Source organism: Antennarius striatus, chromosome 11 (genome assembly GCF_040054535.1).
Source record: "Antennarius striatus isolate MH-2024 chromosome 11, ASM4005453v1, whole genome shotgun sequence".
Lineage (NCBI taxonomy): Eukaryota > Metazoa > Chordata > Actinopteri > Lophiiformes > Antennariidae > Antennarius > Antennarius striatus.
Window position 1 is genome coordinate 4292033 of NC_090786.1, and position 27968 is coordinate 4320000.

At 41.4% G+C, this 27968-nt stretch overlaps 1 protein-coding gene across 5 annotated transcripts; it reads right to left on the bottom strand.

Moving 5' to 3' along the window:
- Positions 1-4303: 4303 nt before the first annotated feature.
- bcl2l11 (BCL2 like 11) lies at positions 4304-26982 on the bottom strand. 5 transcript variants are annotated; one of them, XM_068327899.1, is made up of 5 exons: positions 26649-26982; positions 25009-25765; positions 24284-24732; positions 21320-21441; positions 11139-12554 (listed from the first exon to the last, which is right to left on the bottom strand). In XM_068327899.1, the coding sequence occupies exons 2-5, from the start codon at positions 25044-25046 to the stop codon at positions 12390-12392; spliced, it is 774 nt and encodes a 257-aa protein (XP_068184000.1). In that variant the 5' UTR covers positions 25047-25765; positions 26649-26982; the 3' UTR covers positions 11139-12389. The 5 variants fall into 5 exon arrangements, with proteins under 5 accessions (XP_068184003.1, XP_068184000.1, XP_068184001.1 ...); XM_068327902.1 differs by lacking the exons at positions 11139-12554; positions 26649-26982 and adding an exon at positions 4304-6978 and having other exon boundaries at positions 25009-26608; XM_068327900.1 differs by lacking the exon at positions 25009-25765.
- Between the last annotated feature and the right edge of the window lie 986 nt (positions 26983-27968).

A 27968-nucleotide genomic window follows, 5' to 3' on the forward strand; every position in this document is an offset into this window, starting at 1 on the left:
ATTTAAATTCTAGCAATGTTTCTATTCCAAATAAGCTTTCTAATTCTCACCAAACTGGACTCACAAGTGCGCGCTTACATCTCCACCAGGACAGAATATTACTCTTAGAAATAGTGATGCCCGGTCTTTTATGGAATGAACATAAATTATTTCAATAATTGAAAAACGGGGATTTCCAGAAATGAGAATATATAACTTTTTTTTTTCTTGTTCAGTTTGGTTTTACCCTTAAAATTCTTTATTCATCCCAAAGAAAGATATTTTATCTCTGTTTCATCTGTTTTATCATTGGGCCTCTCCCTCTCTGTCTCCCTCTTCCACTAAATACATCCACAAAATCTCTGCTGTGCTTATATATCTGTACAAGAATAGCCCAGCCAATCACGTCAGCAGGCTGTGACAGGTAGGCTGAATCACTGCCCAATCAGCTGTCGCATTAATGCTGGGAAGATGAGTCACGGCAGTTAAATACATGCAGGACTCGGATTGGCTGGAAGACTTCTGAGTCACTAGGCAACAGCCCCTCATTGGCTGAAATGCTGACTAATGGTGTCTGAGAATCCTTTTACGTTCACAGTGATCAGCTAATATTAGGTCATATTTAGTGAATTGATCTATTTTAAAGCAGGTTGTTACATATTTAGACATGCAGAAAAAGATTTCTAACGCAAAGCACACATCTCAAAACCAGAAACTGACAGTATTTTCAGGTTCGGTCCTCCTCCCATGCAGAAGGTGGCGATGCTTGTTGTTGTGGGGGCATGTTCAGGCGTGGACATAATCAACTAATGACGCCGTGGTGAACAGATGTCCATATTTAAATGGCAATGAGAGAGAAGAAGGAAGCAGGTGGGTTTGAGCTCTACTTCCTACATTGCTCTATGTTGTTTACAGGATATCAGAAGGTATATAATAAACACCCACCTGCTCCCGGGTAGCTTCAGAGAGAAGAAAAATATTCAACCAAACCGAGCAGCTTCCATCTTCCGGGACGCCTCTCCACGCTGGAGGAACCCAGTGAGCAAAACGCCACGCTTTGGTTTTGGTTGCCGTCAGTCCCAAACACCAGATGAGGTGATTCTTGTTTCATCAGAGGTTTCCAGTTACATGCAGAAGTTTCCATTGAACCATTTGTGGTTTGGAATATATACCAGACTCCCCTCTCTTCAGCCACCTAATGAGAACCACATCCGGGCTTTACCCCTCCTCTTTTTGGGTACTTTTGGAAGGTATGATGAGAATCAACCACACCCTTTGCTTTCCCGCCTGGATGAGACTGGATGACAATCTGATTGGTGGTGAACAAATCAAAGGCAGGGCTTCCAGTGTGGTGTGATAAGCACCGAACGGGGCGAGGCCCAACAGGAAAGTACCTGAAGATTTGAGACTCAGATGGGGGTCAGGTCGGTCTATCGTGTGTCTACAGGTTTGCTTTGCAGTCACTTTTAATTAGTGAAACTAACTGTTTTTGGTCGGGGGGGGGGTTTTCTTGGAGACACTGATAGAAACTGTAAATGTAATAAAACAGGTCTTATAATTCTTATATTTAATGACAAACACAATAAGCCTGAATGGGAATCAGACTCTCAGATCTCGTCTTGTATTAATACCAGCATAGATTGTTTTTGTGGTTTGGTTCAGTGACACATATTTTCCAGAACCCACCAGGAAACTTTTAGATGTGGTTTGACATAACTGTGAGGCGACTCTGCATCCACATCAAAACAACTCCAATATGATGCAATGTAATAACAAAACATCAGGTGAAGCATCTTTTGACTGTTTTTAATATATTTTTGTAGAGTTCGGCGAGGAATCGTATGTTTGGGTTGCAGTCGCTGATAGTAGTTAAACATTATTATGAAAAAAAAATGACACTGTTAATGTAATTCAGGATTTCTTTTTCCCTGAGTTTTGCACATTTTTTTTTTGAGTCACCAGAGTGTCAAATGCATTTTGTGCAGGTTTATACCACGATAATTTCTATTGGTCATAACCAGCAGTCATCCAAATTTAGAAAAGGTCCTCCCATCTATTAAAGCACCTTTTTTATAAAATACTTTCTCCATGAAACATTAATGATTTTAATAAGAAAATGCTGCAAGTTTGAAAAAATTTCTATCTGAACAGTTTGATGATTAATGTCTCTGCAGCTGGACCTCTGGTGACGTCCATCCTGGGCAGTGGGTGGTCTTTTATTAATGCAGTCAAGATGGTGGTGATTCAGATTTTCATCAACAAGGGGATTCTGAATGGGTTTTTGAAATCTCAAAATAAAGTTTGCAAATTTTTCCAGTTCAGTTTTGACAAAATTTATGACAAAATAGATAAAACTGTTTTGAAGCAGTAGGATTTTGTTATGTTAATCACAGAAATGACTGATTTTTATGTGTGACCATAACAAATCTTGCATCAACATGTCTTTTTGTGACACCACATCTGATTCTGATCCTGCACGTAAACAGCTGGATTAAAGTTAATTGTAGTTTGTGGAATATATTTTAATGTAGTGAATTTATTCCTTCTTTGATGGATTTTTAATCAAACTGCAACACAGAACAGTTCAACATAAAGTACTCATAATGATGCAAAAACGAGACAACAAAACGTAATGCTTTGAAACAAAGCGACGCTTCATTTCTACAGTAAAGAAAAGCAATAAATGAGAATTCCTGTCCAGGATGTTGCACAAGCCTTTCAACTTTGGAGCTATCTCGCATCATCGGCCCGGTGAGAAAATCAATTTTTGCAGTGTGAAGTTTTAGTCGCCCGAGGTTACAGAACAGCTTCAGCACCTCTGCTTTTGAAGATGAGAAAACTTTTGATATCTGAAGGCTTTGGTGGAGTTTTTGCCGCCGCACCTGATTCAATTAGTTTTGTATTTGTGTAAGAAAAGTAGATCTTGAAACGTTCCAACAACAACAAATCAGATCCACTCATGGACGCAAAACCGTTTTGGCTTCATGTTGGTTATTTCTACTGGTTAGTCATGCCTTTAAAATAATGAGGAGGGAGCCTGAGGGTAGGGGTGTATTTTGAAATATTTTTTTCCTGGATACTTTCAAAATATCCTTTTAGTTTCTCCAGTCCAGTCCAGTCGACCCCGGCTTAAAGTGGGATTGAAAGGGTCGTCACCGGCTTTGTAGAGATTATATGTGTTTGTCTGGACGTCTGTTTGCAGCGAGACAAACAGCTGATGAAATATTACATAGCACCACGAGAGAGGAAGTAGGCTCCAGGAAGGGGGGGGGGGATTCTTACTCGTCTCAATGACATATATCGTTACTAATAAGGCATTAAAATGGTTTTATGTGGTTAAAAGAATTGTAATATTTAGACACACTAATTCCTCACCGTAAACCTAAATTTCATGAAAGATTTGCTAAAATACAGCAAGTATGAAACAAAGTCTGCTGTATCTTTCTGGTTGAACTTTTCCTCCTTACATGGGGGAGACTAATGAGATGCCAAATCATATTTTTGCCATTATTCATTTATTCACCTTAAAATCTCTTTACCAGCTGCCGCAGCAGTGCTTGTCTGATTTATATCCTTTAAATTCCCTCAGCCGTGAAATTATATACAGATTATTTCATGCTAAACACGTGGTTTCAAACGTTCCTTCAAACCACAGGAAGGATAATCATGAAAAAGCATCTAATAGACGCCGTCAGGCTGGTGTGAAGCCAAAAGCCCGATGAGAGCTTCCTCTGTCTGGGGGTAATATCATCATGAGACAGAAGAACACGGAATCTGAGTCAGTGGCTGACGTGTTGACATGTCAGCGATTAAACCTGTCATTAACCCCGCCGGCAAAGAAGCAGCAGCAACAACACTGCACATACGTAGTCTCGTCCAAAGCGTTCATTTCTCATTCCTAACATTTGCTATTTCTTTGCCACATAAAAGTCTAATTGGTTTTTATCACAGGCATTAATTCTCAATCATGTGTGTCAGATTTGAAATGACTTTTGTGGGTCCAGGCCCACATTTTTTTGTCACCTGAAGGGGAATGAAGACGCCTAGAAAGAAAGGGAAGGTATAGATCTGCTCAATATAGTAATATCTGACTATATCCTGCAAAACACAACAACATTGGAGCCTTTTTTTAAAGCATGTAGTTTAAAAAAGTGAGTCTTTAGAGGCTGACATGAGACGTTCTGCTGTGTTAACTGTGTTTTCTGGAAAATTAACATACATTCAAATTTAATGACTGACTTCAAAGGAATCGGAGGTGAGAGCCTAAGCGAAACACTCGCATTTAAATCTTAGCGGTCTCCTAGAAAAGCATATACGACATGAAAATAATCTTGATCTAAGTCATAAATTTAGCTGCAGGCTGTGGTCTGTGTGCAGCATTTCCTATTGGAGAAGGAGGGGGGGCTTTTTGTGGGATGTTGGAGCTGTAAACAGGAAGTTAAGTTGAGCACCAGAAAGCCAGTACAGGAAGTACATTCAGTCAGACACAATTTATCATTTCCAATAATTCAGTTGTGTTTATTGCCGTGTACAGTAACAGTAACTTACAAGCATGCAGAGACGACAGGCAGTAGGTTTGCTGGTATGAGAACATGCAAAGGAAGTAAACACTTAGTTTGGTCTGTTTATTGTTGTTGACAGTCAGAACAATGGAGCAGGGTTAGAGAAAGACATGGAATATTCATTTTACAGTAGAGATCTTTTTCCTTGCGACTGCCATGCTTTTTCGCTAACGACAAGAGTTGTGAAACTGGCACCAATCTTCTCATCGAACTCCTTGCAAGACATTCAGCCGGCTGGGTGAACAACTGTTGCTTGTGTTTTCTAGTTGGTGCATTCATCTCGTCTGAATTCATCTCCCTAACCAGTGTCCTGCCAAGCAGGATTAGTGATTTTGCACGCTAGCTGTTGCACAATGTGTCATTTTGGAAATCGACATTGCAATGTGCCCCGATTGTTGCACTGCAGGTTGTGCAATGTCAGGTCGGGACAATTAAGTTAAACTTGTTTTGTAACAACATTTTTGCCGCTTGATCCAAAGGGAAAACTTGAAGGTTCAAAATTTTCACGGCTAATTGACAAGAAAGCTTCTGTTTTATCTCAAAGGTCTGTTTTTAACCTGCGGATCAAACAACAACCGATGACACTGAACTCTTCAACTTGCTTTACAATAAGGTCTCTGTTACCGTGATTTGATTATTATACAGTAAGTCATTTTGGGAATCTCTGGTAAAATTGTTTCAGTATTTAGTTGTTGTATTAATCTTTTGTGCAAATCTGGATGTTAAATTGACTTCACTTGTTGGTGCCTGTCTTTGCAGCAACGTCTGTCTTTGCTGGCACACTTCACCAGTCAGGTTCCTGTTTCTTCTCCCATTGGTTTATTTTGTTCTTTTTTGGACGGTTTTACCAGCTGTTTGGATTCCCTATGAATCAGCCTTGTTTCAAGTAAATCCTTTCTTTCCTTAAATGTGCGATTTGGGACCAGTTTCTTCTGGATTTTGGTCCTGAATGGCCCGGTCCCGATGACCCCGGCTGGGTTTTACACTACATTGGTATTCTGGACTGCTGCTGCAGCGCTGAGGCTGATGTAATGCAGAGGCGAAGAGCTGCAACGCTGCACCTGACTTTGCAGAGCTGCTCATACAGTAAATACAGATGGAAGACAAGAACAGTATTCACTGGACACTGGAAATAAAAATGGAAGGAGAAACGGGTGTAGATCCACTTATTGATCCAGGTTGGTGCAGTCAATACTTTTAAAGGTTTGACACTGACAACTGACGTGAACCGGACATCATCTCCTCCTGAGAGATTCCTCCGGCTGCCTGTGGTCGTGGATTAATTTTTGGTTCTTGTTTGGTTGATGTCCAAACAGTAGAGCCAAATGGATTAGCCTGAGCGAATCTGGTGAGGATGCTAAATCCAAAAAATTCACTAAGGGATGCCGACAAGAGGAGCGATCTCCCTGCAGTCGAGGTCGACACTGGTTCAATTTGATTTGGAGTAAAAACAGTTGTTCTTCTCAGTTTTATTTTTATTCAACTAACAGCATAAAGTCGAGCGGTTTGGAATGCACCATTCCGACCTCCGACTCAATCGCTGCGTCTCTAGAAATAAACTAAATGTGTTCATGTCATTCAACACTACTTGAAGCTTACACCTTAAGACGGAGATGTACACAAATAAAAACATCGCATTTTTAAAGTCCTATGACTGCATTATACAGTCATAAATCATTCATTAAATGGTAATATAATGTTTGTTAATGTTAAAAGTTTTTTCTGTAATCCTACTGATATGCTTTTTGACAAGGAAACCAAGAAACCTGTGAAATTGTAAGATGACGAAAAAACCAAAAATGTTCCAAATTTTTAGTGTGTCTAGAATTTAAATTCATGACTTACTGAAAAAACCGGTTTAACTCCATCGTCTGTATTTATTTGAGGCCTTAGTAAACAAACCATACAGCTTAAAATAAGACAAAATCAATCAATTGTAGAACAGGAAAATGAAACGAACACAGGAAGGGTGATTTGAAATGCCAAAATAAAGGAACTAATGCACTAAATACATAGTTTTGGAAATACATTTCTGATAGCTTTACTAGCATCTATATTGCCAACTTGTTAACTTTGACCTACAGCTGTCGTACAATGCATTGAATTTGGAATGCATTTGAATTGACAAATGGTCAGAAACCAAAATAGAGGGATTTCTTCTGGAATTTGTCTGATATAATAATTTCTGCATCGACTGGCAGGAATTGTTTTGTGCGTCGTACGTAATATGACACAGCTACTAGTCCAACACTTGAAAAATACATCCTAAATGTTGTGTGAGTGCTTTCTGAGTGATAAAGGTGTTTGTCTTTTGTCCCATATGAATGCCTCTGACACCACTGGTGGATCAAACTGCTTCACATCCATGGCAGAGCTTCTTCTTCTTCCCGCTCTTCTTCCTGTGGTACCTCCTGGTAATCTGGAGGCGACACAATGTCTGCAACCAAACCACAAAAGAACCTTAAAGTGGTAGCAATATTTAACGTTCATCTGTAATCATGCCGCGGGTTTTGTTATTAGAAGTATTATGTCAGGTACCAGAGGTAGGACTCCGTGCTGGGGACAGCTCAAATGAATGATGGATCAATATCGCTATCAATAACTGAACTGCCGCAGATGAGCTTGAATGACAAACACCTCGCATTTTAAAATTTAAGACTGAACAGCTGTTTACAGCTACTTTATGCAGTCTGTTGAGTCATTCATGAATATTTATAAATGCTAAACAGCGAAGGTTTAATTAACCACTTCTGCCAATTAGAGGTAGACCAGCTGCAATCAGCCGCGTTTGTTAGTCTGTCTGCACGATATCTCGAAAAGACGTCGATCGATGTTTGAGTAAATGTGTGAAGTGTAGGACCTTGATCATGGTTATATTTTGCAGCACATCTGATTATGTATGCAAATTTTGGATCTCTTTTCCAATATATTCTACACTAGATTCCAGTGGCCTTCAAAATAAAAGCCCCAGACATTGAAAACTTGAATGGCCCACTGCTGTGCAAAAAATGTTTGTTGATTTGTAAAATTAAATGTAGGAAATAAATATTTGGATATATCTGGCTGGCAAAAGGATAGTTCCAGAAATCTATTTTTTGATTATTGACACATGATTTCAAATGGTATTAATTTAGATTCTAAGGATTTAGATTCTAAAGATGCAGGAAGAGGAGGAACATTTTCTGAATGCCTTCCGCGCTGCAGTTAGAAGCTCGTGCTCATCACGTCGTGTCTTCCTGCTGCTGAACATTCAGCGCTGACACTTCATTCACTGCCCTCACAAATAAACAAAGCAGAGCCTCTGCTTCAGGTAGTGCTTGTGTTACGTGTGAAATTTCTCTTCAGTCAGACTCAGAATTAAACCTGACTCATGAAAGTGTGTTTAGATGTCTTCATTTTCATCTCACCTTAAAACTACAAGGAGTTAGAATGCACTTCTGTTTGTCTTAAATGGAGGAATCCACCCTGCTGGACTGCTGCTGTGACTCATAAACATGTCTGAGAAAGTGTGTGTGTGTGTGTGTGTGTGTGTGTGTGTGTGTGTGTGTGTGTGTGTGTGTGGGTGTGCGCGCGCGCACGCACATGCTCAACGGCAGGACATGGAAAGTACGGTGCCTTCCACGACTTGGCACAAACACATGCTCAGATAATTACATGTCTTCTATATACACACACACACACACACACACACACACACACACACACACACACACACACACACACACACACACACACCTCATTTACACACATAGACATAATCACATGCATAAATGGCTTCTGTGTACACACACACACACACACACACACACACACACACACACACACACACACACACACACACACACACTCTTATAAAGACAGGAAAAGAAGACAGAAATCCAGAGAGTCTGCCTCAGACAATTACTCGAAAAAAAGAAAAGTCCTCATTTCACCTAAATCAGTTTTCATGCCGGCCGAGTTCGCTGACCCGAGGTGAACTCTGAAGCCGCTGAAGGGAAATATTGAAGATGATCGTTTATTTTTAAATTTTCTTTTACAGAGTAAAAAACATCAAACAAGAAACTATGGAATCAAGTCGTCTTTTCTTGTTTACTTAATGCAAAACATATTTTTTTTCAGAAATTGTTTTAACGTAATTCAAATGAGTTTTTATTTATTTTTTCCTAACAATCGGTTTTGTGGGTGAGTATACAGCTCAGAGTTCACTGTGCAAGAAAACAAACGAACAAACATTCGAATACATAAACTCAAGCTTTTGTAGGCTGTAGCGTCAAAGTCCTGATGGAAAGAGGTCGCCTCACTCGCCACGTCTTTGCTGACGCCGGTTAAACTGGATCCAGGACCAGTTGCAGCTGTAAGTTCATGTAGCATGAAGAACTGGCTCCTCCAGCATAAGATATGAAAATGGAAAACAAATCTATAAGTCAGCGCCGGGTGATTTAAGTTCATTATAGCCGGCAAAACTGATGGTTGAGTTAAACTAAATTGATAGGGATGATGGGAATTTAAATAACGATATTAAAATAAACCAAATACTCAGGAAGGCACACATCACCCACGGCGACACCCAATTTATGTAAAAAGATGTAAAAACTTTATTTACAGCAGTTTGAATCAATTAAAACATCATAATTACAATATTTCAGTGTACAATAACAGTTTAAACAAAAACGTCATGTAGCTACAGTTGTACTGGGTCATTTGGAGTCGCTAGGATTTTGAGTCAAACCAAAGCAGCTCCAATGGATGCATTTCTGTACAGCAATTTTCAGCAAAGCACAATACAGCATCGCATCTCTATCCCCTTTACTGCTAAATGTCACTTAATTCCTAATTTAACAAGCTGAGTATGTTTGTTTCCCAGAAAATGAAATATAGACTTTGACTGATTCTCCTGTTTGAATCTGAACAGATCAAGCAAACGGCGGCTCCAAGAACGCCGATGGAAGTCAGCAAAAAAAACAAACAAACATAAGATAAACCTGAATGTCTGAAAAAACCCCACAAAATGACGGACTATGAATCGACACCGTACCGGGTTTCCATATCGGTTTCACAAAACAATATTTCATCTTTCGGTTTCCTCGCTGCCATGCTCTCCTTTCGCGCTCCAGCTGTAATACAGTACTTCTAAATGAGGTCTCAGGTTTCACATGGCAACACATCAGAGATCAACACGTGGTCACAGCACTTGTAATGTCACAGCAGAGGAAGAGCCAGGCCAGGAAGTTTGGCATACAGTAACGCAACGGGTGATCTTAGTGAAAACGTGTTATTTTCATTACAATAAATGAATGCAACAACTTCACAAGTATCTGCGACTAATAATTCTACGCGCCCAACGCGTCTGACTCTTTGTGGTTGCTTTGAGTTGTTTCTGATCATGGTGTTTCACTTTGAAGCATCTTTTTGTGGCTGATTTGAAAGCGTTTCTCATCATTTGAGTCTCTCAGTGGCTGTTTTGAGTGTATTTAAGTTTGATTTGTATCCTTTGGTCCTCTAACTCTGGTTCTGGTGGTCAATCACATCCCTAGAAGGTCTCAGCTATCTCTTACAACCCCTTCGAGACGGTCGTCAGTGATTCTGAAGGATTTTCCGATGTTTCTTCTGCAGATTGTGGCTGAAATGAGCTGAGGTGTGATGAAAGCAATGAAAACACACAACCTGTGATTCATTCGTGTTGTTGCATCCACCTTCTCGGCTGAATTTGGATATCGATCAACTTTATGTCGCTGTGGTGAGAAGCATTCTGAGCATCCTTTTGGTTTTGCATAAAAGAAACTCATCTCTTTGTTCCATGTTCACCCAATTAACATCCCAACATCTGTTTCACCGAGGTTACTAGCTTTTCTGTGCTGTCCTACCTGTACTACTCTGTCTATTTTGCTTCGGTCAGCTGAATAGCCTTCGACTGTGCATGATTCACTGTTTGGTTGTGGTCCAGAAATCTCTCTCTATCAAGGGTTTATTGGCCTGGTAGGCTTGAGGAAACTTGGCAGCGTCTGAATCACTGCGCTAATAAAAGTATAGCATGACCTTGTTGATAAGCCCATGCTTCCCAGCTGCACACAGCCAGGCTGCTAATGCTAAGTCCCGAGGCTGAAACCAGTCCAGTTTGATCAATCAGAGCAGAAAAATGCTTTAAATATTTGAGTAATGCAAAGTGAGGTTTGTCAATGCAACATGTAAAGGGTGAGTAAACGGGACTAATTAAACTCCTTAATTCTTTCTTTCCCACCATCATTTGGGAACCCGTGTACACAGCTGGTATTTGTGATAAAAGTAATTCTGAAATTATTTATAAATCGTGTGCCTTTACCATTAAATCCCAGTAGAGGTTACAGAAACATGCAAACAGAGGAAGATTTACGTCAAATACTTGAAGCCTGCTGCAGTGCTTTACTACGCCGAGCTCAGACCACATGCCTGTGGCCTGATTTGCATCGGTTGTAGTTGACAAATTCCCTGAATAAAAGAATGAAAAAATGTCTAAGTACAAAAAAATCAACCAACAATAAAACCACTTTGCTCTGGAACAGTTTGGAAGTTGACCAAGGATTGTTCATAATCGTTCTGTTTCTTTTTCTCTGAACAGAAAAACTCCAGCGTAACACAGGAGGTTCAGATTTAGTAGACGGACCATCGAGGAAGACAAAAAATATCATGCATGCTGAATTATGACAATCATTTTTTATGTTAAAATGAACTATGTAAAACGTAATATGTTTATGTTCATTTGACAAATGAACACAAATAGCTGTTTGAAAAGTTGCACAAGTGTCATGAGACACTTGGATAAAAAGTCTACAAATTTTCTAGAAATGTCTAATAAACTAGTAGAAATGAAAAGAGAAATAGTCTCATTTTTTTACTGAAATGGCAGGATTGATTCATGCAGGTAAAATACCTTTTAAGGGATAGCAATCGTTACCCTGACAACAGAAGAGCTGCTGTGGATAAAAACTAAATCATGATATTGAAATATGACACCATTAATGCCTGTACAATAATCTTAATATTGTATATGCTGATCAGTCCAGGGTGCATTTTTGTCCTAGAATCATAAAATTACTTCCCATTTTTTTAAACAAAACCACCTTAATCTCTGGGAAATTAATATAACGGGATGGTATAACGTTGGATTTTAACTCATTTCTGGAGTCTTTGTTTATGTACAGTTGAATATCATTAACTTAATACGTACTCAAGCAGACGTAACTCATGGATTCATGGTAACAAAATGTTAAACTGCACAGTAGGAATATCTTGAAAAAAAATTAAATGAAGATATTATTATGTCCTGCAAAAGTCTCAAAATCTTGATCTTAACCTGTAGTAGCATCTCATTGTTCTCTGACTGAAACATTCCGAGGGAGAAAAGTTGGGATAAAATATTTCTGGACTTGACCCAAGTGCTTGAACAACCCCTGGGTCTGCAGAGTTAATCACCCGAGCAACTCATAACCTCTGTGCAGTAAAAACACCATAAAAGAAGCTAACACAAGATAAAGCAAACAAAACTGTACAAGGCACATTTGAATTTCCACAGGTGTGGCATACTTAGAAGATTTGACCCTCTCTATGCTGGAAAGGAGTGCAAAATCTCAGCTCTTTGGTAGAATTACAAAAGGCTCAGAGACTGACAGAAAAACAGACAAAACAAATGAAAAAAAAAACACTTTAGAGTTCTTTAAAGGTGTCGAAGAATCATCTCCAGTTTCCATAGTCCAGTCCAAAGTCTCTATCCTTATTTCGGAAAAGGAAGGACATTCGAGATTCAAAGTGTGATAGACCACACACACACATTATCAAAGATAAATAGCTACGTCTGCTGGGTTTTCAAGAACGTTAAACCTGAGAGGGGTCCCGGCTGTCCATGCCGCCTTGCAAATAGATCATCCGTCCAATCAGAAGCAGGAGGAGGCTCATGCAGAGCAGCATGGCGGGCTCCTGGTGGATTTGTGGCAGCAAGTGTGGACGAATCACAACCCATCTATGTCTGCCTGCCATTCCCTAAACAGAGAGAGAAAGGGAGAGACAAGAATGAACATTTGAGAATCCATCACAAATAATGTTGAAAATACATTGTGATTGTGAAGGCAGTGACAATTTGAAAGCTTGGGCAGATACATGATTGGAAAAATCCAGTAGCAAGCCACGGTTGTTGATGTCAGAGGAGGTACAATGGAAAAAACATGGAGTGGTCCGAGGGCTGAACCTTGGGGTACCCCACAATTCATTTTCACAAATTTTTATTTAGATCAGAAACTTGGGAACATGTAGAAAAATACACAGATAAGGAATATATAAAATTATGGATAAACCAAAAAGCAAATGTAAAAAATTTAAAAGAACACACCAGAAAGATTGAATCCAGCATTTATCATAAAGCCACTGTCCAATACTTGAACAGGCTAAAAGCTACTTCAAGATAACTTGATGACTTCATCGAGGCAGTTATCAGATGCTGGAAATCACCCTCTTGAGCTGTAAAGCACATTATAGAGTAATAATAGGTGGAGTGATTTACACTCTGTCATGATTACACTGACCTTTATTTGTACAAATGTCGCAATTTCCCTTTTAAAAAAGCTGCCAACAAGCTGAGTTTGCAGAGTTGAAATACGCTGAGAAAGGAAGCCAAGTACAGTCTGACTAGATTCCCAGGTAGATGCACCTAAAATGTTTTTCTTATACTCGCGTCCAGTCTGCAGGCGTTCCTTTCAAACATTACTATTATCATACATTTCTACTGGTAGCATAAACATCGCCTTCAGGCAAAACTGATAAATGTCGTAGTTCCCTCACACTGTCTCGTCTTACTGTACAACGCCTCCCAGACATCCACTGGAACAGAATAAGCCTTTCGCCCCGAGGTGAGACTGTTCTTTGAAAAACTGGATCTTTACGAACGAATGCATGAGAGGAATATCAAAGCTATGCGGTTTGATCTGGAAAGTAAGCTGAAACAAACCACAGAAACCTGTAATACCACTGGAGGAAACAGGTGAGGGGTAGACTAGTTAACCCTGAGATGAATCACAGCACTTCAAATTCTGTTTCTGACTCAGAGATGACCAAAGAGCAGTCAGACTTGAATATGAGGGCTGTGTACGTAACCAGTTTGACAAGCCTCAAAGATTCCTAAAAGAATGGAATCAGCTGAAGTTTAGTCATCTGTGATGTGTTGTATTATTTGGAGATGCCTGCTTTTAATTCCTGTTCATAGACACAAACAATGGAGGTGTGCAGGATGCCACTCCTTATACATGAAGACTGCATTCCCAAAAGCTAAAGGGTGGTTTTAATAATTCATAATTGTTAGCATATTAGGCTAACTGGAAATACTGCTAAATATCAGGATGTAATCAAGAGCGCACCGTAATGCTAATGTAAGATGTTAATGAAAGCTCTGTGGTACCCACACACAACCGCTAAGACATTTAGTCTGATTATATTACTGGTTGTATGTTTGAAATTAAATCTCCCATGAAACAAGAAAAGTGGAGTAACATTAAAATCTGTAAACACATCTGGAGAAATTCTGATATGGTTTTTCCTCTTTTATGGGATTTTTCCCCAGTAATAGTCACCCTAAGACTATTCTAATACTAAATCAACATATAAGGAGACGCCACAAGTAGGACAAAGCTGTATGACGAGTCCTGTATCGCTAAAAGCCACAACTAAACCTTCGGTTTCCCAAATGTCATCAAAGGACAAACTATTTTTGACAGTGAAGAGAAGGGCAAAACTGCCAAACAATAACTTTTGGAAGGATTCGGTTTCATCTCCATATCCTAATCTGCTATTATCATAAATCAAGACTTTGGAGGGCGTAGAATCTCATATGAAGCCCTATCCCTTCAGCCTCCCGTTTCATTTGGAGTTCAAAAGTTGAATTTTGAACTCCTGCAAATGGGTTGAAATTTTCTTACGGTGATTTATTTTCTCTGCTTATTCCATTTCTGGCCTTTAAATATGCAATCGTACTTTTGCACTTGAGAGTTCCTCCTTAAAGCAGCTTTGAAAGACAGATGAGAGCTTTAGGGTTTTAGAGTTGGCAGAGCTTCTGTGCTTTTCCCTCACCTCACAAACCACTGTCGTGATTCAGCCGTCAAAAAGGTCTGTAGTTTGCTTTGTGAGGGAAGAGACCATGCAAACAGATTTAAAAGAAACAAAAAGAAAAGTCTCAAAAGAAAAGTAGAACAGACCGACAAGTTATTTGACTTTAAATGCTTCATCTGTTGATCCATGTCAGGCTATTTCTACCTGACTAACCAAAACTCCAGTGAAGGGAAGAAGTGAGATATTTGTCTTAAGATTAATCAGACATTCTGAAAACCAAAATTCTGTATCCGGTGTGATGATTGCCATTAATTTCAAGTGATTTGATAGAGTGAGGATCCAGTTATAGGCCTGAGGCACCAAGTAGAAAACACTCTGTTCACAGCTTTCACTCTTAATGGTTTGTCCTAAACCAGGACAACAGTTTTCAGAAAGCAAATTCATAAGGCCGGCAACACTGATTTGGTACATGGTATATCCGAAATGTCAAAAGACAAAATACAAGAGACAAAAAAAAAAGTCATGAAATAAGAAAACTTGAAGTACATGAAACATGGAGATATGGATGGAAAAGGAGCAGGACTTGAAGTTGTGACTAAGATCAACAACAGACAAGCAAGAAACAAACATACAAGACAACAAGACAAGGTAGATCCAGGCAGGACAATCAGAGGATTGGAACCTTAAACATTTTAAAGTTGGTAACACAGATGAACAAACTGGGACAGGAAGTGCAAAGAAGGGCAAAACATGGAAGAATAAGCTATCAAACAAGAACTAAACCAGGACCTGCCACCTTTTGAATGTCACATCTTTGATGGATGTCAATCTCAGTTCAATATAAAGCTACAGAAGCTTAAAAAGCACCAACAAAGCACATGAGTGTACTAGCTTAGCATGGGAAAACTGCTACCCTTGTTCTCTACGAACTTTAAAAACACAACCACCAGAGTCTCCAAAACTCGCAATGCATCTTGTTTGTTGAATCAAAACACAAGCAATAACTTCCTAAAAGTTAGTTATTATTTGTGTTCTTCTTAAAACCATGTAGACACCAAGGCTAGCCTGTTGGTTTGGTGATCGCTCAGTGTTTCGCAGTCAGGACGAGAGGCTTCATTGTAATCACAAGCAGATGTGTTCCTCAGCTGGAAGAGCCAAAAGCAGTTTCACCAGCCAACACTCTTGATATTCAACATTACAGCTGAGGGTTACAGAAGAGGAAAGCACACGCACATCGCCCGCACAAACAGACACACATGGATAATCCTCATACAGCCAAGTAAACTCTTACCTCAAACAACCCTGTCCATCATCTGAGAAGAGAAGACCTGCAGCCATCCGTATTTTTCCAACACTGCAGGCTTCTAATACTTTACAAGATGCACAACATGTAGTGTTAGAAAAGTTAGCATGTGCAAATATGTGCAATACGTATGTACACTGTGTGATACAAGAAGGCTGATAGTCATGGAAAAAAGTGCACTCAAAAAGCAAATCAGCACCCCAATGACTCAAACTTGTTGTCAATCCGCCAACCAATCACATGGCACAACTGTACATTTACCGGACTGTATGTGACTGTCTCACGTATTTAAACAAGATACCGTATTCCTTTCAGCAGCTTGTTTTCTCCATGTAAATCAGTTGAGATTTAACATTTAGTTTAACAGCAGGTTATCGATCACAATCAATATCATGTTACCTTAATTTACCTTAATTTTATATGGCCTCTATTGCATTTTAATAAGCTCAAACTTGTCCTATGATGATAAGTTCACACGTTGGTGGGAAACTCTAGGATCCAATATTTGCTTTCATGCATTACAAGACCGAATGGAATGAAATGAAAAGCCGTGAACAGAGTGTAAAAGGTCTAATTCATGTATAGTAGATACTTAGAATGAAGAAAGTCTGAGACAGACTGGCAGTAACATGAGCTGTATGGATAATGTGCTACAACACAATCCTGTCAGGGATCAGCGATTACTTTAGAGCCAGGGTTAGGACTGCAACTAGGGTCAGGGTTAGATTTGTAACTAGGGTCAGGGTTGGGGTTAGAGTTGTAATTAGGGTCAGGGTTAGATTTGTAACTAGGGTCAGGGTTGGGGCTAGAGTTGTAACTAGGGTCAGGGTTGGGGTTAGAGTTGTAACTAGGGTCAGGGTTAGATTTGTAACTAGGGTCAGGGTTAGGGTTAGAGTTGTATCTAGGGTCAGGATTGGGATTAGAGTTAGGGTTGGGGTTCGGTTTGCAACTAGTGTTATGGTTAGGCTTAAAACCAGGTTTAGAGTTATGGTTATGATTAGTGTCCTGGTTAGAGTTTGGCTTGTAACTAGGGTTATGGTTAGAGTTGTAACTAAGGTTATGGTTAGAGTTAGGTTAGGTAATAACAAGGTTTAGGGTTGCAGAAAAATGTCTCACGTTGGGACTCAACCTTGGATGCCCGTGGAAACTTGTCACCATTCCTTATTGATTGTAGGTTCTAGTTTATTTTTCCTCAAAGAATGATAGAACTGGAGTCACCTACCGAGAAGGACTCGGGTTAGGGTTGCAGCTTTGGTTCTGGAAAATGAATGCATGCTCGGATAAACAACCCCTTACTTTCCACGACGTCATAGATTTCCCTATTTTTACCTCGTCTTGCTCTTCTTCTTGTCTCTTCCTTTTCACAGTGGAAATATTCAGCTACAAAAACCTCAAAAAATTTTGTTTGATCACCACAGCTTACTATGCTGCGTGTCAAAAATAGCTCACACACAAACACACACACACACACACGCGCAAAGATACACCACACACACTACGCACACAGAGTAAATTATTGTTTCATTCTCTCTTCTCTTTACCGTTTCCTCAGTAACTCCCAACAGGCAAACCTGTTTCAGATATTTTTTGTGTGAATTTTGTCTAGTCTCTCATATAAGACTTAAAAATGCAAAAAATGAAGTCCTATGTTACATTTTTGTTTGTGCTGACACGCCTTAAAATTACTAACCACTTGAAAACATACGCGAAGCATCAAAGAACATAGTTCAAGGCTGTACTTTTATTTTGCAGCTCTACAAACACCACTGATGATTTTTTTTGTCACCCCAAAAATCACTTCCCTGTAAATCATCATCGCCTTCATAACCACCATGTTTTAAAATGCAAACAAGGTGCTTAACACCAGAGAAATGACCGTCCATGATTGAAGCTGACAAAGTCAACAGCATGGGTTTGCAGGGACTAATGAGAACCAGTTGAAGCTCAGCAGCTGCTCAGACACACCAGAGTGGGCGAATCCTGGAGGAGACGAAGGGAATGGGACGCTGCCAGACCTTCTGGTAGAAGGAACGGCCGCTGTCACAATAGATTTTGCTCTTCTCTGGGGTCACTCACTGGCAACAGCTGCACTCAGAGTTTACTTTTGAGACATATAATAATGTTTTTCAATCGTGACACAAGTGAAGTAAAGGATAATTATTCATCACAGCAGATGACATGTGATAATTTAAGTCGGTTAGAAATTTAGAGGCACCCACAGTCTCCCCATCACCACACAATCTTCACCAACTCCATCATTTCAAAAGTTTCTGGACAGCCGTCAGCCGCCGCCACCACCAGAATCCAGACTGATTTTGCTGAGCTCACCGCTGCTTCGAGGCAAATCCCCCTGAAGAGTCTAAGTACCACAGAGTTTCTGGGAGACCAGTTATCACACAAACATCACATTACTGGATGCACGTGTGTGGAATCGGTGCACTACAGCGTTTAGAAAAGATCGCAATCACTCAATCGAAAAAAACAATCATCAAAAACAAAAGTCTTTAGCTATTAGGCTATAAACGGGCGACTGCAACAATCAATAAGTGTTTAGTCTCCTATTTGCTCGTGGATAAACAAATGTTTATCTGTACACATGCTGATAAACAAAGACACAAGCAGCCAATCAGTGACATCTGACTGTTATTTCTGTCCTTAGAACGAGGGACTTTACCTCCGTCTTAATGATGACAGAGTGTGTGTCTGGAGTGTCTGGAGTGTTTAACACGTGTGTGTGTGTGTGTGTGTGTGTGTGTGTGTGTGTGTGTGTGTGTGTGTGTGTGTGTGTGTGTGTGTGTGTGTGTGTGTGTGTGTGTGTGTGTGTTTGCAGGATAATTAGACCTTGTGCTTTGCTCCCTGAGAGTTTTTTTTTAACCACAGGGCTGAGCTATAATGAATCTACACTGTCACGGACACTAGAATCACACACACACACACACACACACACACACACACACACACACACACACACACACACACACGCACACAGAAGACACTGTATTGAGCACATTTACAGATGTTTGAAAACAAATGCACACATTGTGCAAACTCACACACATAATCACGCACATGTTGTGTAAATGTTTAACTATGTGACTGTGTGTGTGTGTGTGTGTGTGTGTGTGTGTGTGTGTGTGTGTGTGTGTGTACGCATGCACACGTAAAAAAAAGACTGGATAAGCATGAGAGGATTACTGAAAAACAAATAATTACTTGCGATTATATTGGCTGTCCATCATTTCTTGGCAAATAGCGAATCCCATTGTTATGACACATTGTTATACAGTATGTTGTTGTTATGTATTCTTGTGTATTTTAATAATTTCTGAGACAACAAAATGAAGTGAAAGGAGAGAAAACATCTGTGTGTTGGTGACATTTGGTGCATTCTCAGATGACGATGATGATGGTTCTGTATCCGGACACGATGCACCTCAGCCTCCGGGTCTAAATCCTTCAAGCAAATGAAACTGAGTGATGATTCAGAGGGGGTTTTTTTTTCTGGAAATATTTTGAAGTAAATCCTGAAAAATCATTTTTAATTGAAACTTAAAGATTTTTAGCTCCAAAAGTCATAGGACAAAGTATGTCTGGGTCTGGATCCACTTCCAGAGGGAGGTGTTCAGGGAGCAGCTGCCCCCACACTCAAAACCAATGCGAATCAAGCTGATTCTTAATGATTCTGTTGTCCCTGTTAGAAAAAACTAAAACTTCAAATTTCCCAAGTTCCTGTCAGAGCTTTCAACTTATCCATTGCACATGACGGATGTAATCCCTCCAGGGTGTGGGGGCTAGATTCAATTTCCGGTTACCGGACCAGACGCGCTGACTCACACCAGCTCCTCTGCACAGATAATGGACGCATTGTGTGGAGTCAAGCTTTGGATTGGTGGTTGTAGTTCCACCGTGCGCCGAGAACCATTAAACTCCAAGCACCGGATGCAGACACCATAACACACAAGTACCTAAAGTGATAAGGATGCAATCCCTCCTTGGCTTCCTACCAGTAAAGAGCTGACTCGTGAACAAAGCGTTGCGCTGCTGTGGTTATGAAATCATGTGTAACCATGCAGGTGCACCAGTCCACAGCGACACCAGCACCTGGCGAGGGCGCTGGCTTTAACATTCTGACTTCTTATTGTTCTTTGCAGACATCACCTCTCTTTCCTTCTGGTAGTGGTGAGTCACAGCGTGAATTCAGGACGTTCTCACGTGTTTCTGTGAGTCACAGTCGCGAAAGCTTCACCCTGAGTGACCTTATATGAGACGATTCCCCCTTGATATGATCCGCTGTTGAACTCCTGACTTTCCCAGGCTTCTAACTTGATGTTCAGGGAGTGTGCGGGTTGTGAATTTGATCATTCAGATGAATGCAATGATTAATCAAGGCCTGAAGGATAGATTAAGGATCCAGCGCTGTGATGCATGTGATGCAGAACCACAGGCGTAACAAAAACATCATCGCTTGAGGGATATTATGGATTTTTTATGTGTACTTCATGTGTGTGCGCGTGTGTGTGTGTGTGTAGGGGGGGGGGGTGATCAGTTGAGTATTAGTAGCTGTTATTGATCAATTTTTATGACAACGTTCAAATGAATTCAAACCAACCTTTTGCTTTTATTTTCCATTTCCGTTCTCCCACATATCCTGTCGGCTCTCTGACTGAGGGGTAAATGAAGCTGCGATGACACGACATCTAAATTTGTTGCCAAGAGGAAGTGAACACTTCTTACAACTTTACAAATTACAACACACCCTGTCTGTCAGGCTGACAAATGAACAGCATTATTCAGATTGATATTACTCCACAATAACATCTTTAGTAGATCAAAAATCAGACTCTGACACTGTCACATCCTGATGTGTTGTCAGCGAACTCATCTTCCTCTCAACGCGCTTCGACCTCTGATATGAGACGGCGTTTCCAAATAGTCACGTTCACAGACGTCCTTCGCGAATTTCGGAATATTGGAATTTCTTCCTCTTGTTCAGCGACAGACATTGGTTCAGGAGACAATAGCAGTCTGTCCTCCTCTCTGATCGATGGTGTTCTGCATCATATGGCTGTTTTCTCTTATTTGTTTTACGCTTTGCGGTGGTTACTGTGGATTGCCTTCCGCTCTGGGGGGTTTGCTTGGTTATTTTCTGATCAGGAGCTCTTTGATTTTTTTTTTTTCTCACCCGGAGCGCAGCAGAAAAAAAAAAAACCCCAGCTGGTCACAGGCTTTTTCCCATCATCCCCGGCAGCATGTTTGTCTCACGCACCTTTTGTTTTGTTTTTTGCTATATGAGTATATTCTTAGAGTTAGTGTACAAAGTCTTCTTCTTTCAGCCAATCAGCTATTCAACATCCACAGTTTCTCTTAGCAACGACACACACACACAAGCAAAATCATGATCACTGACCCTTAAAAGGAGCTGTCTGTTGAAGTCATCTCCGATGCGCCGGAGCTCTCGTCCAATGGCCACCGTCTGCATGTCCCTCGCTGCGTTTTGTGACCACATGCTAGAGGAGCTGGGAGTGAATCCTGAAACAGATACAGATTTGCTGTAAATCCGTTCCAAAATATTTGAGCAGCATCTTTGTCACGCTTCATTCCTGCAAAACACACACCCGTCTATCGGCCGACTTGTGAATGAAGGCATATGTATGCATAAACGTGTTTTTGTGGTTCATGTGTTTTCATACATCCAGTCAGAACTAAAGCGTGACCATGAAAGGCTCCGACCTCATCGTCACTAATGACTCACAAACGCTGTTGTGAAACCGAGACTTAACATTTCTTCCATCCTCAGATATTGAAGAGACGACCCAGCTGAACAACATCCGCAGGAGGGTTTACAATGGGGAATATGGGGAAGTCAACAGAGTGACCCGTGGCTGCAAAGAACGCGTCAGAGCATGGGAAAAATACAGCGGGCCTTTCCTGTGAAGTTTCCAAGAGATCACAAACCAGATGTCCGATCGCTGCTCACGAGCCGGAGGGGGTCGGTGCCCCGTTTGAACAGCGGCGACACCAAACGAGAGAAAAGAAATGAGATTAAATTCCTCATGGATTCGGATGCAGTTTGCTTTCCTCCAGAGGAGAAGAGCTCAGAGGAGGTCACCTGGTCTCCAGTGCATGACAGACTGTATTTTTTTAGGCTGATAAAAATGCGAACATCAACTTTAATGCAGATTTCTTATAATTTACCAATCCAAACAGCCTTAATTGTGGAATTCGAGTAGTTTTTTTTCAAAATATGAGCAAACCAACAGGGCGACATCATTTAACTACATCAAATGACTTATTTTTTTATTCTCTGAAAAAAATAGCATAATTTAGAATTGAGTACATCATCGGAAAGCCAGGCTATGTTAAAGATGGGTGCGACTTTCCTCGTGCTGTGTTCATATTCATGCAATTTAAAAAAGTCTCTAACATCATGGTTTAGTAATGACGATGTCACATGTTGGATCTGAAATTTGCTTGGTGGATAGAAAAGGTTTATAAAGTACAGTCAATATTCACTCGGAGAAAATTCACATTTGTAATACTTTCAGGCAAAATCAAACATGACTCAGCTTCTGGCAGCAAATGTGATGGATTTAAAACTGCGTTTGTGCAAGCCGAGGTGATTTTAGAATAAAATCTGACCCAACTGGCTGAGCCGGAATAAAAAGAAAACGACTGCAGATGTGATCTTCCTGCTGCAGACGGAGGAAGTGTTGTGATAGGACGGCTGTAATCAGGCTGTCAGAGAGCAGCAACAAACAGATGATAAACGGATCCTCCTTAAGCTCTATCTCGCACAAGCCAGATTCGCGTTGCATTAGATTGTATGTTTTCTATGAGTGTGCATTTATCTCCCGCCCGTCCTATCTGACGGATGAATCAGATACCAGTGAGAGGCGAGGGGGGTCTCTGTCTGCAGCTCACAAAAGACACCCGTCCCTCTGTTTTGACTCGTATCTCACCCGTCTGGCTTCATAGCGTAAAAGCATGAAAGAGACACAAGGCAATCACTGCAGCTAATCACTGCTATTATAAAAAGTAGTCATGAGACTAAAGGTTACAATAAGACGGGGATTATGGAGGTTTTAGTTCTCTGGAAACACATCTGTATGTCTGATCAAAAAACAAAGTGAAATAATAAAAGTAAATTCATCCAAATAAAGGCTGTTTCCTGTTTCTCACGTTATTGTTACCAAGCAGCAGGTAGCTTTAGCTTCAAGCTAAAAGCATGCACGTGGAATTGTTTTGTTGTGTGATGCATGTTGAATGATTTGACATATCTCACTGGATTGGAATCTGGATCTGCTGGATCATCATATGTACTTTATGTGTAAGGGGTTCTCTTTATTTAGCTACTATTCAACGACAGATGAGGCGACACAGAAACAGCAGCTGAGCTGTCTCCTGCATTTATAGATGTGTGTCCAGATCATTTTATTATTCCTGCTAGGGATCAGATCTGGGATCTGTGACAGTGGGACTGTCTACCCAGAAGACCTGCATGACATTAATTTATCGCGGCTGTAAAGAAAGTAATTTTCCTGCATTGTCACTGACAGATTGCTGCATCCGTTCTTCTTCTTGAACAGTCCACACACACACACACACACACACACATACACTGAAGTCAAGCTTCATAATTCTCCTTCTAGATCTGACTCAGCTGGATTCGCTGAATTCAGGGCAGCGATCCAACATCAGCAGGTCTAACAAAGCCTCCTTAGTCTGTCTGAGAGAGTGATGGCAAACACAAAAAACAAGATCTACACTCACTGTTACACAATCACAAGGTGTTTTTGTGTTTGTCTCAGTCCAAACCCAAGAGTTAAGGGAATGTAATTTGATACAAGCGAGGCTTCAGGTTTGTAGAATCCACGTTTCTTCACTCTGATTAAATAAACACGTGTATTAAATGTTACTATTGTGTGAACGAAGTCTATCCTGGAGGGGGGTGAGGGGGGTTAGGTGGTATTACACACTTGAACGCGGTGGAAGAACGATGTCATGATTCAGTGATCAACAGAAACATGTTTAGCTGCACCGATGCACATGTTTCACCCTGACTTTCCTGGATTTCCGTCTGGAGGGGAGGGGGGGGGCAATTGAATGAGCCATATTAGTCATATTAGTCAATAAATCAGAATGTGAAAACAGATGGAGTCACTCCAGAGTAGTAAAATCCAGCCCTCATACCCTCGTGGATAAGATTAGTCAGTGAGTAAAAAAATTTAAAAAATCATCAAGATGCTTTTGTTCTTGTTTTCTTTTAAAAATAGATTTGGGTTCTATTTATGCAGGTGGACTTTGTGGTGAGAAACCTTCAACCGTGTGTTCAACTAATCATCGGTTTCGTGCATAAGTGCCTTTTGCTCACCGTGCTGCTGGTGCGCTCCCGGTCCTCCACCGTGCGCCTCAGCCATGCACTGCAGGGCGTGTTGGATCACCTGGCCGGTGGGGCTCGGAGTCTGCGTGGCTCTGTCAGCCGTCGCTGCCTTCGGGGACAGCGGGGAGCTCGGCAACGAGTCCCCGTCGGAGGAGAAATATCCGCTGGAGGTGCGTCGCGGGATGTGGAATATTGACCTCGTCTGAAACACGCCGAGGCTGTCCAGGGGAGGAGGGGAGATCCGAGCGGTTCTGCACCTAGACGCCGAGTCCGGTTCTCCTCCTCCTCCTCCTCCGTTGGAGCTGGGGCTGCCCGCGCTCCGCTCGCTGCCGCTGTCTGAACGGGAGATTTGCGCTCCAGACGCACCGGCGGGTGTTGGATCTCCTCCGCTCTCTTGACTCGTCGTTATCGGGGTCGAACCATCGGACCGGTTTGGTGGTCTGTTGAATGAACAGAGTGTCACCGTCAGCCTGGGCTCTCATCACTCTGGACAGGCAGCCTATAGCCTCACGGCTCTGCCGCTACAGGTGGATACGACGCGACGCACCGCTGCGTCACGGCTGGATCCGGTCATTTCGGTTTTATGCCTTAAGAACTTGTACAAATATACAAATATATCCGGTTATGCTCATGCTGGCAACAAATGGATCGAAAAGTTGGTTTTTATGTTAAAGTTAATGGGTTCTAACTCGTCTTTCACCGCAGCTGATACTCACCGGAGCCTTTCGAGACTTTGCGTCGGTGATTCCTGCATAGGCGAGGCGTCCGGTGTGTCTCTGTTCGAGCAAAGATGCTGACCGAAGCCCTTTTGGTTTGATTCGTGAGGAAAATAATTGGGGATGACTGGAGTTTTTTCCCGTGGAAATCCGCCTCAGCGCAGTGGATTCAAACCGAAACTCTAACTCGCATCGGCGATGATCCACCACTCCGTCAAAATGTTTTAAAATTACGATCAACTGTTTGTCTCCACGCACCGGTAAAACGTTTACGCACATCCGATGAAGATTCTCACCGTTTCGCATTTTTACGCATTAATTACGCGATGAGAAATAATAATTAAAAAAGCCGCAATTTAGCCGGGCGCGGCGCCTCGTCATCACGCAACTGGTAAAACCTTTCTTTAGGACTTGGGCGCAGATCCGTGCGCGACAAGGAGAGAGACTTGAGTGTGGAAGGAGGCGCACACACACACACACACACACACACACACACACACACACACACACACACACACACACGCACACAAATCGCGCACAGAGGAAAGGCAGAAGGGGAGGTGATGGGAGGGGTGGGAGAAAGGGAAGCCCGCAAAACGCCAGTACCGGAAAACAAAGACAAGGTGCATAATCAGGCGTCACGTAACTGTTTCACAAGATGATTTCAGCACAAATTCTGCGCCATCGCTCCGTGACCGTGCGGGAACCGTCCGGAGTCTCTGCGCCTCTGATGACACGAAGGTCCATCCAGAACAACCTGACATTTCAGAGTCCAAGATTTGAGAAACTTTATTATTACATAGATACCAACGTTCAAAACACGCAGAAGTCACGTGGAATGCCTCATCACGTGGATTACGCTTTCGATCAGCCAACTGTACCGTATATGTAACTTTCTTCTCCGAAGCGCAGTGGTGCGTGTGCGCCTCCTGCAGGGCGCGCAAACTTATAGACTTACGTGCAGTCCGAGAGTTTCCTTTTTGTCGCCATGCGGGTCTCATACCGGTCTGGGTGAACCCGCTTGGGTTTTTAAAAAAAAGAAAGACCTGATATATCGACTGGCCACATTTGGTAAATTTAAAAAAAAAAAAAAAAAAGCGGCTGAAATTTGTGACGTCGATTATAATAATAATAAAAAAAAGAAACAAACAACAAAAAATCCATTCCTGAAGAAAAACATCCTATTTTTTAAAAAAAGTTTTATTTATAGTCTCTGCAAATACGTATAGTTTAAAATGCCAATTTATAAACTGCGCAACAAAAGAAGCGCACACCGTTTATTGTCTTAATCCCGCGCATGCAATGGTTGTGAGGTCAATAACAGGAACTGATGGCGCACTGCGTCGCCAAACAAACCGGCAAAGTCGGAGGCTCGCTGCAGAAGTCAGTGACATACTCCCAAAACAACGTCACTCGAATGTTATAAAGCTTCACAAAGCAGGAAAAGGTCGTTTAGAACTTTTACTGATGTACTAGGTGGATATTACACGATGATCATTTCGGTTGCGTCCATGCGTGCGCATGGCATTCTCTTCTCGGTGATAATTTGCCATCACACACACACACACACACACACACACACACACATACACACACGCATACATACATACACACACCTTTTGTGCGCTGTCCAAACTCACCTGGACGGGTGATGCATGTCAGCGGCTTGACATCACCGCTAACTCCGAACAATTACGCGACGATGACACAGTGGTTGTAAAATAAATCCGTCTAAATAAAATCAATGCAAGTCCAAATAGGATCCACGAGTCCACACTCAGCAAGACATCGACTTGTGGAAATAAAATAAAAAAAGTTAATAAAGATGAATAAATTCCTGAGTTGTTTTTTTTTGTCGAAGTTGGAGGTATGGCTGAATAATCCGCCTGGTCCGATTGGAACCTGCGCTAGAGGAGGTAAACAAACTCCGGACAGAAACTGCGCATTTGCCTGCCCTGAAAGTGTTTCCTTCCTCCCTCCCTCTGCCGAATGTACCCTCTGAACACGGGCTGATATGGGCGCTCCTCCTCTGAAACCACGATCCACCCTCTGGAGGGTGGAGTCTCTCCTTTGGCTCTGTTTTATTTTCTCTGTCTCCCCCTGTCTTCCAGGCCAGGACCCCGTGGCATCGCTCCAGCGGCTGCTGGCCGACGCGTGGACGCGCAGGAGGGAAGTGGCAGCAGAAGCCACAGATGCGTCTCTGTCTGTGTCTGTAGTTCAGTTTCATGCTACAGATTTATTGTAACCAGATTTTAATCCCATTTTTAGAGCTGTACTGTCGGTACTTCTTGTCAGTTAGTTTTTTCTGTTTCCTCCTGTGCGCGTCGCTCAAACTGAACTCTACAACTACGCAAATGAAAGTGTGGGGAGAAACGGTGTTCATTTATAGCAAGGAGACTTTTCTCTATTTTGTTATTTCCTGTTTGAAAAAAAAAACCCCCGGATAAATACATCGATCTCTTTGGAATAAACAATAACGCACTTGTGTTTCAGACTTTTTGACAAGCTGATTGACAAAATCTGGTCAAAATCTTTTGATTCTCAATTTCCTGCAGCGTGATGAGCTCCTGTCGTAATCCTGGATCAACTGTGATCTAAATTCATAACCATCCTTCCCACATTTGCACCAAGACAACATAAAGAACACTTTTTATTTTTTTTTATAACTGAGATGCTCACAATCTGGATGAAACCAACGCCCACAGTGCAATTGCCCCCGTCATGAAAGAAGAACCAGTTTGAGCTTGTTGCTCCCATGAATCATCATCCTGAGAGTTTTGCCAGCACCATTTATTATTCTGAGGAAAGACTTGCATGTGTGTCTGGAAAAAAAAGAGGAAATACAGTGCTGAAAAATCTTAAATTAGGGATGTGCATGTGTCTGGTTCCTTCATGCGTCATTTTGAGCTACAATCCTCATTTCTGATTGGTTCCTTAATAACTGAATATAGGGACACGTT

Coding starts and splice junctions, on each gene's coding strand:
- bcl2l11 (XM_068327899.1), bottom strand. CDS start 25,046: ATGCAGGAATCACCGACGCAAAGTCTCGAAAGGCTCCG. Junction 24,733..25,008: donor CAAAGTCTCGAAAGGCTCCG/GTGAGTATCAGC, acceptor TTCATTCAACAG/ACCACCAAACCGGTCCGATG. Junction 12,555..21,319: donor ACAGACAGCTCCTTTTAAGG/GTCAGTGATCAT, acceptor CTCTCTGTTTAG/GGAATGGCAGGCAGACATAG.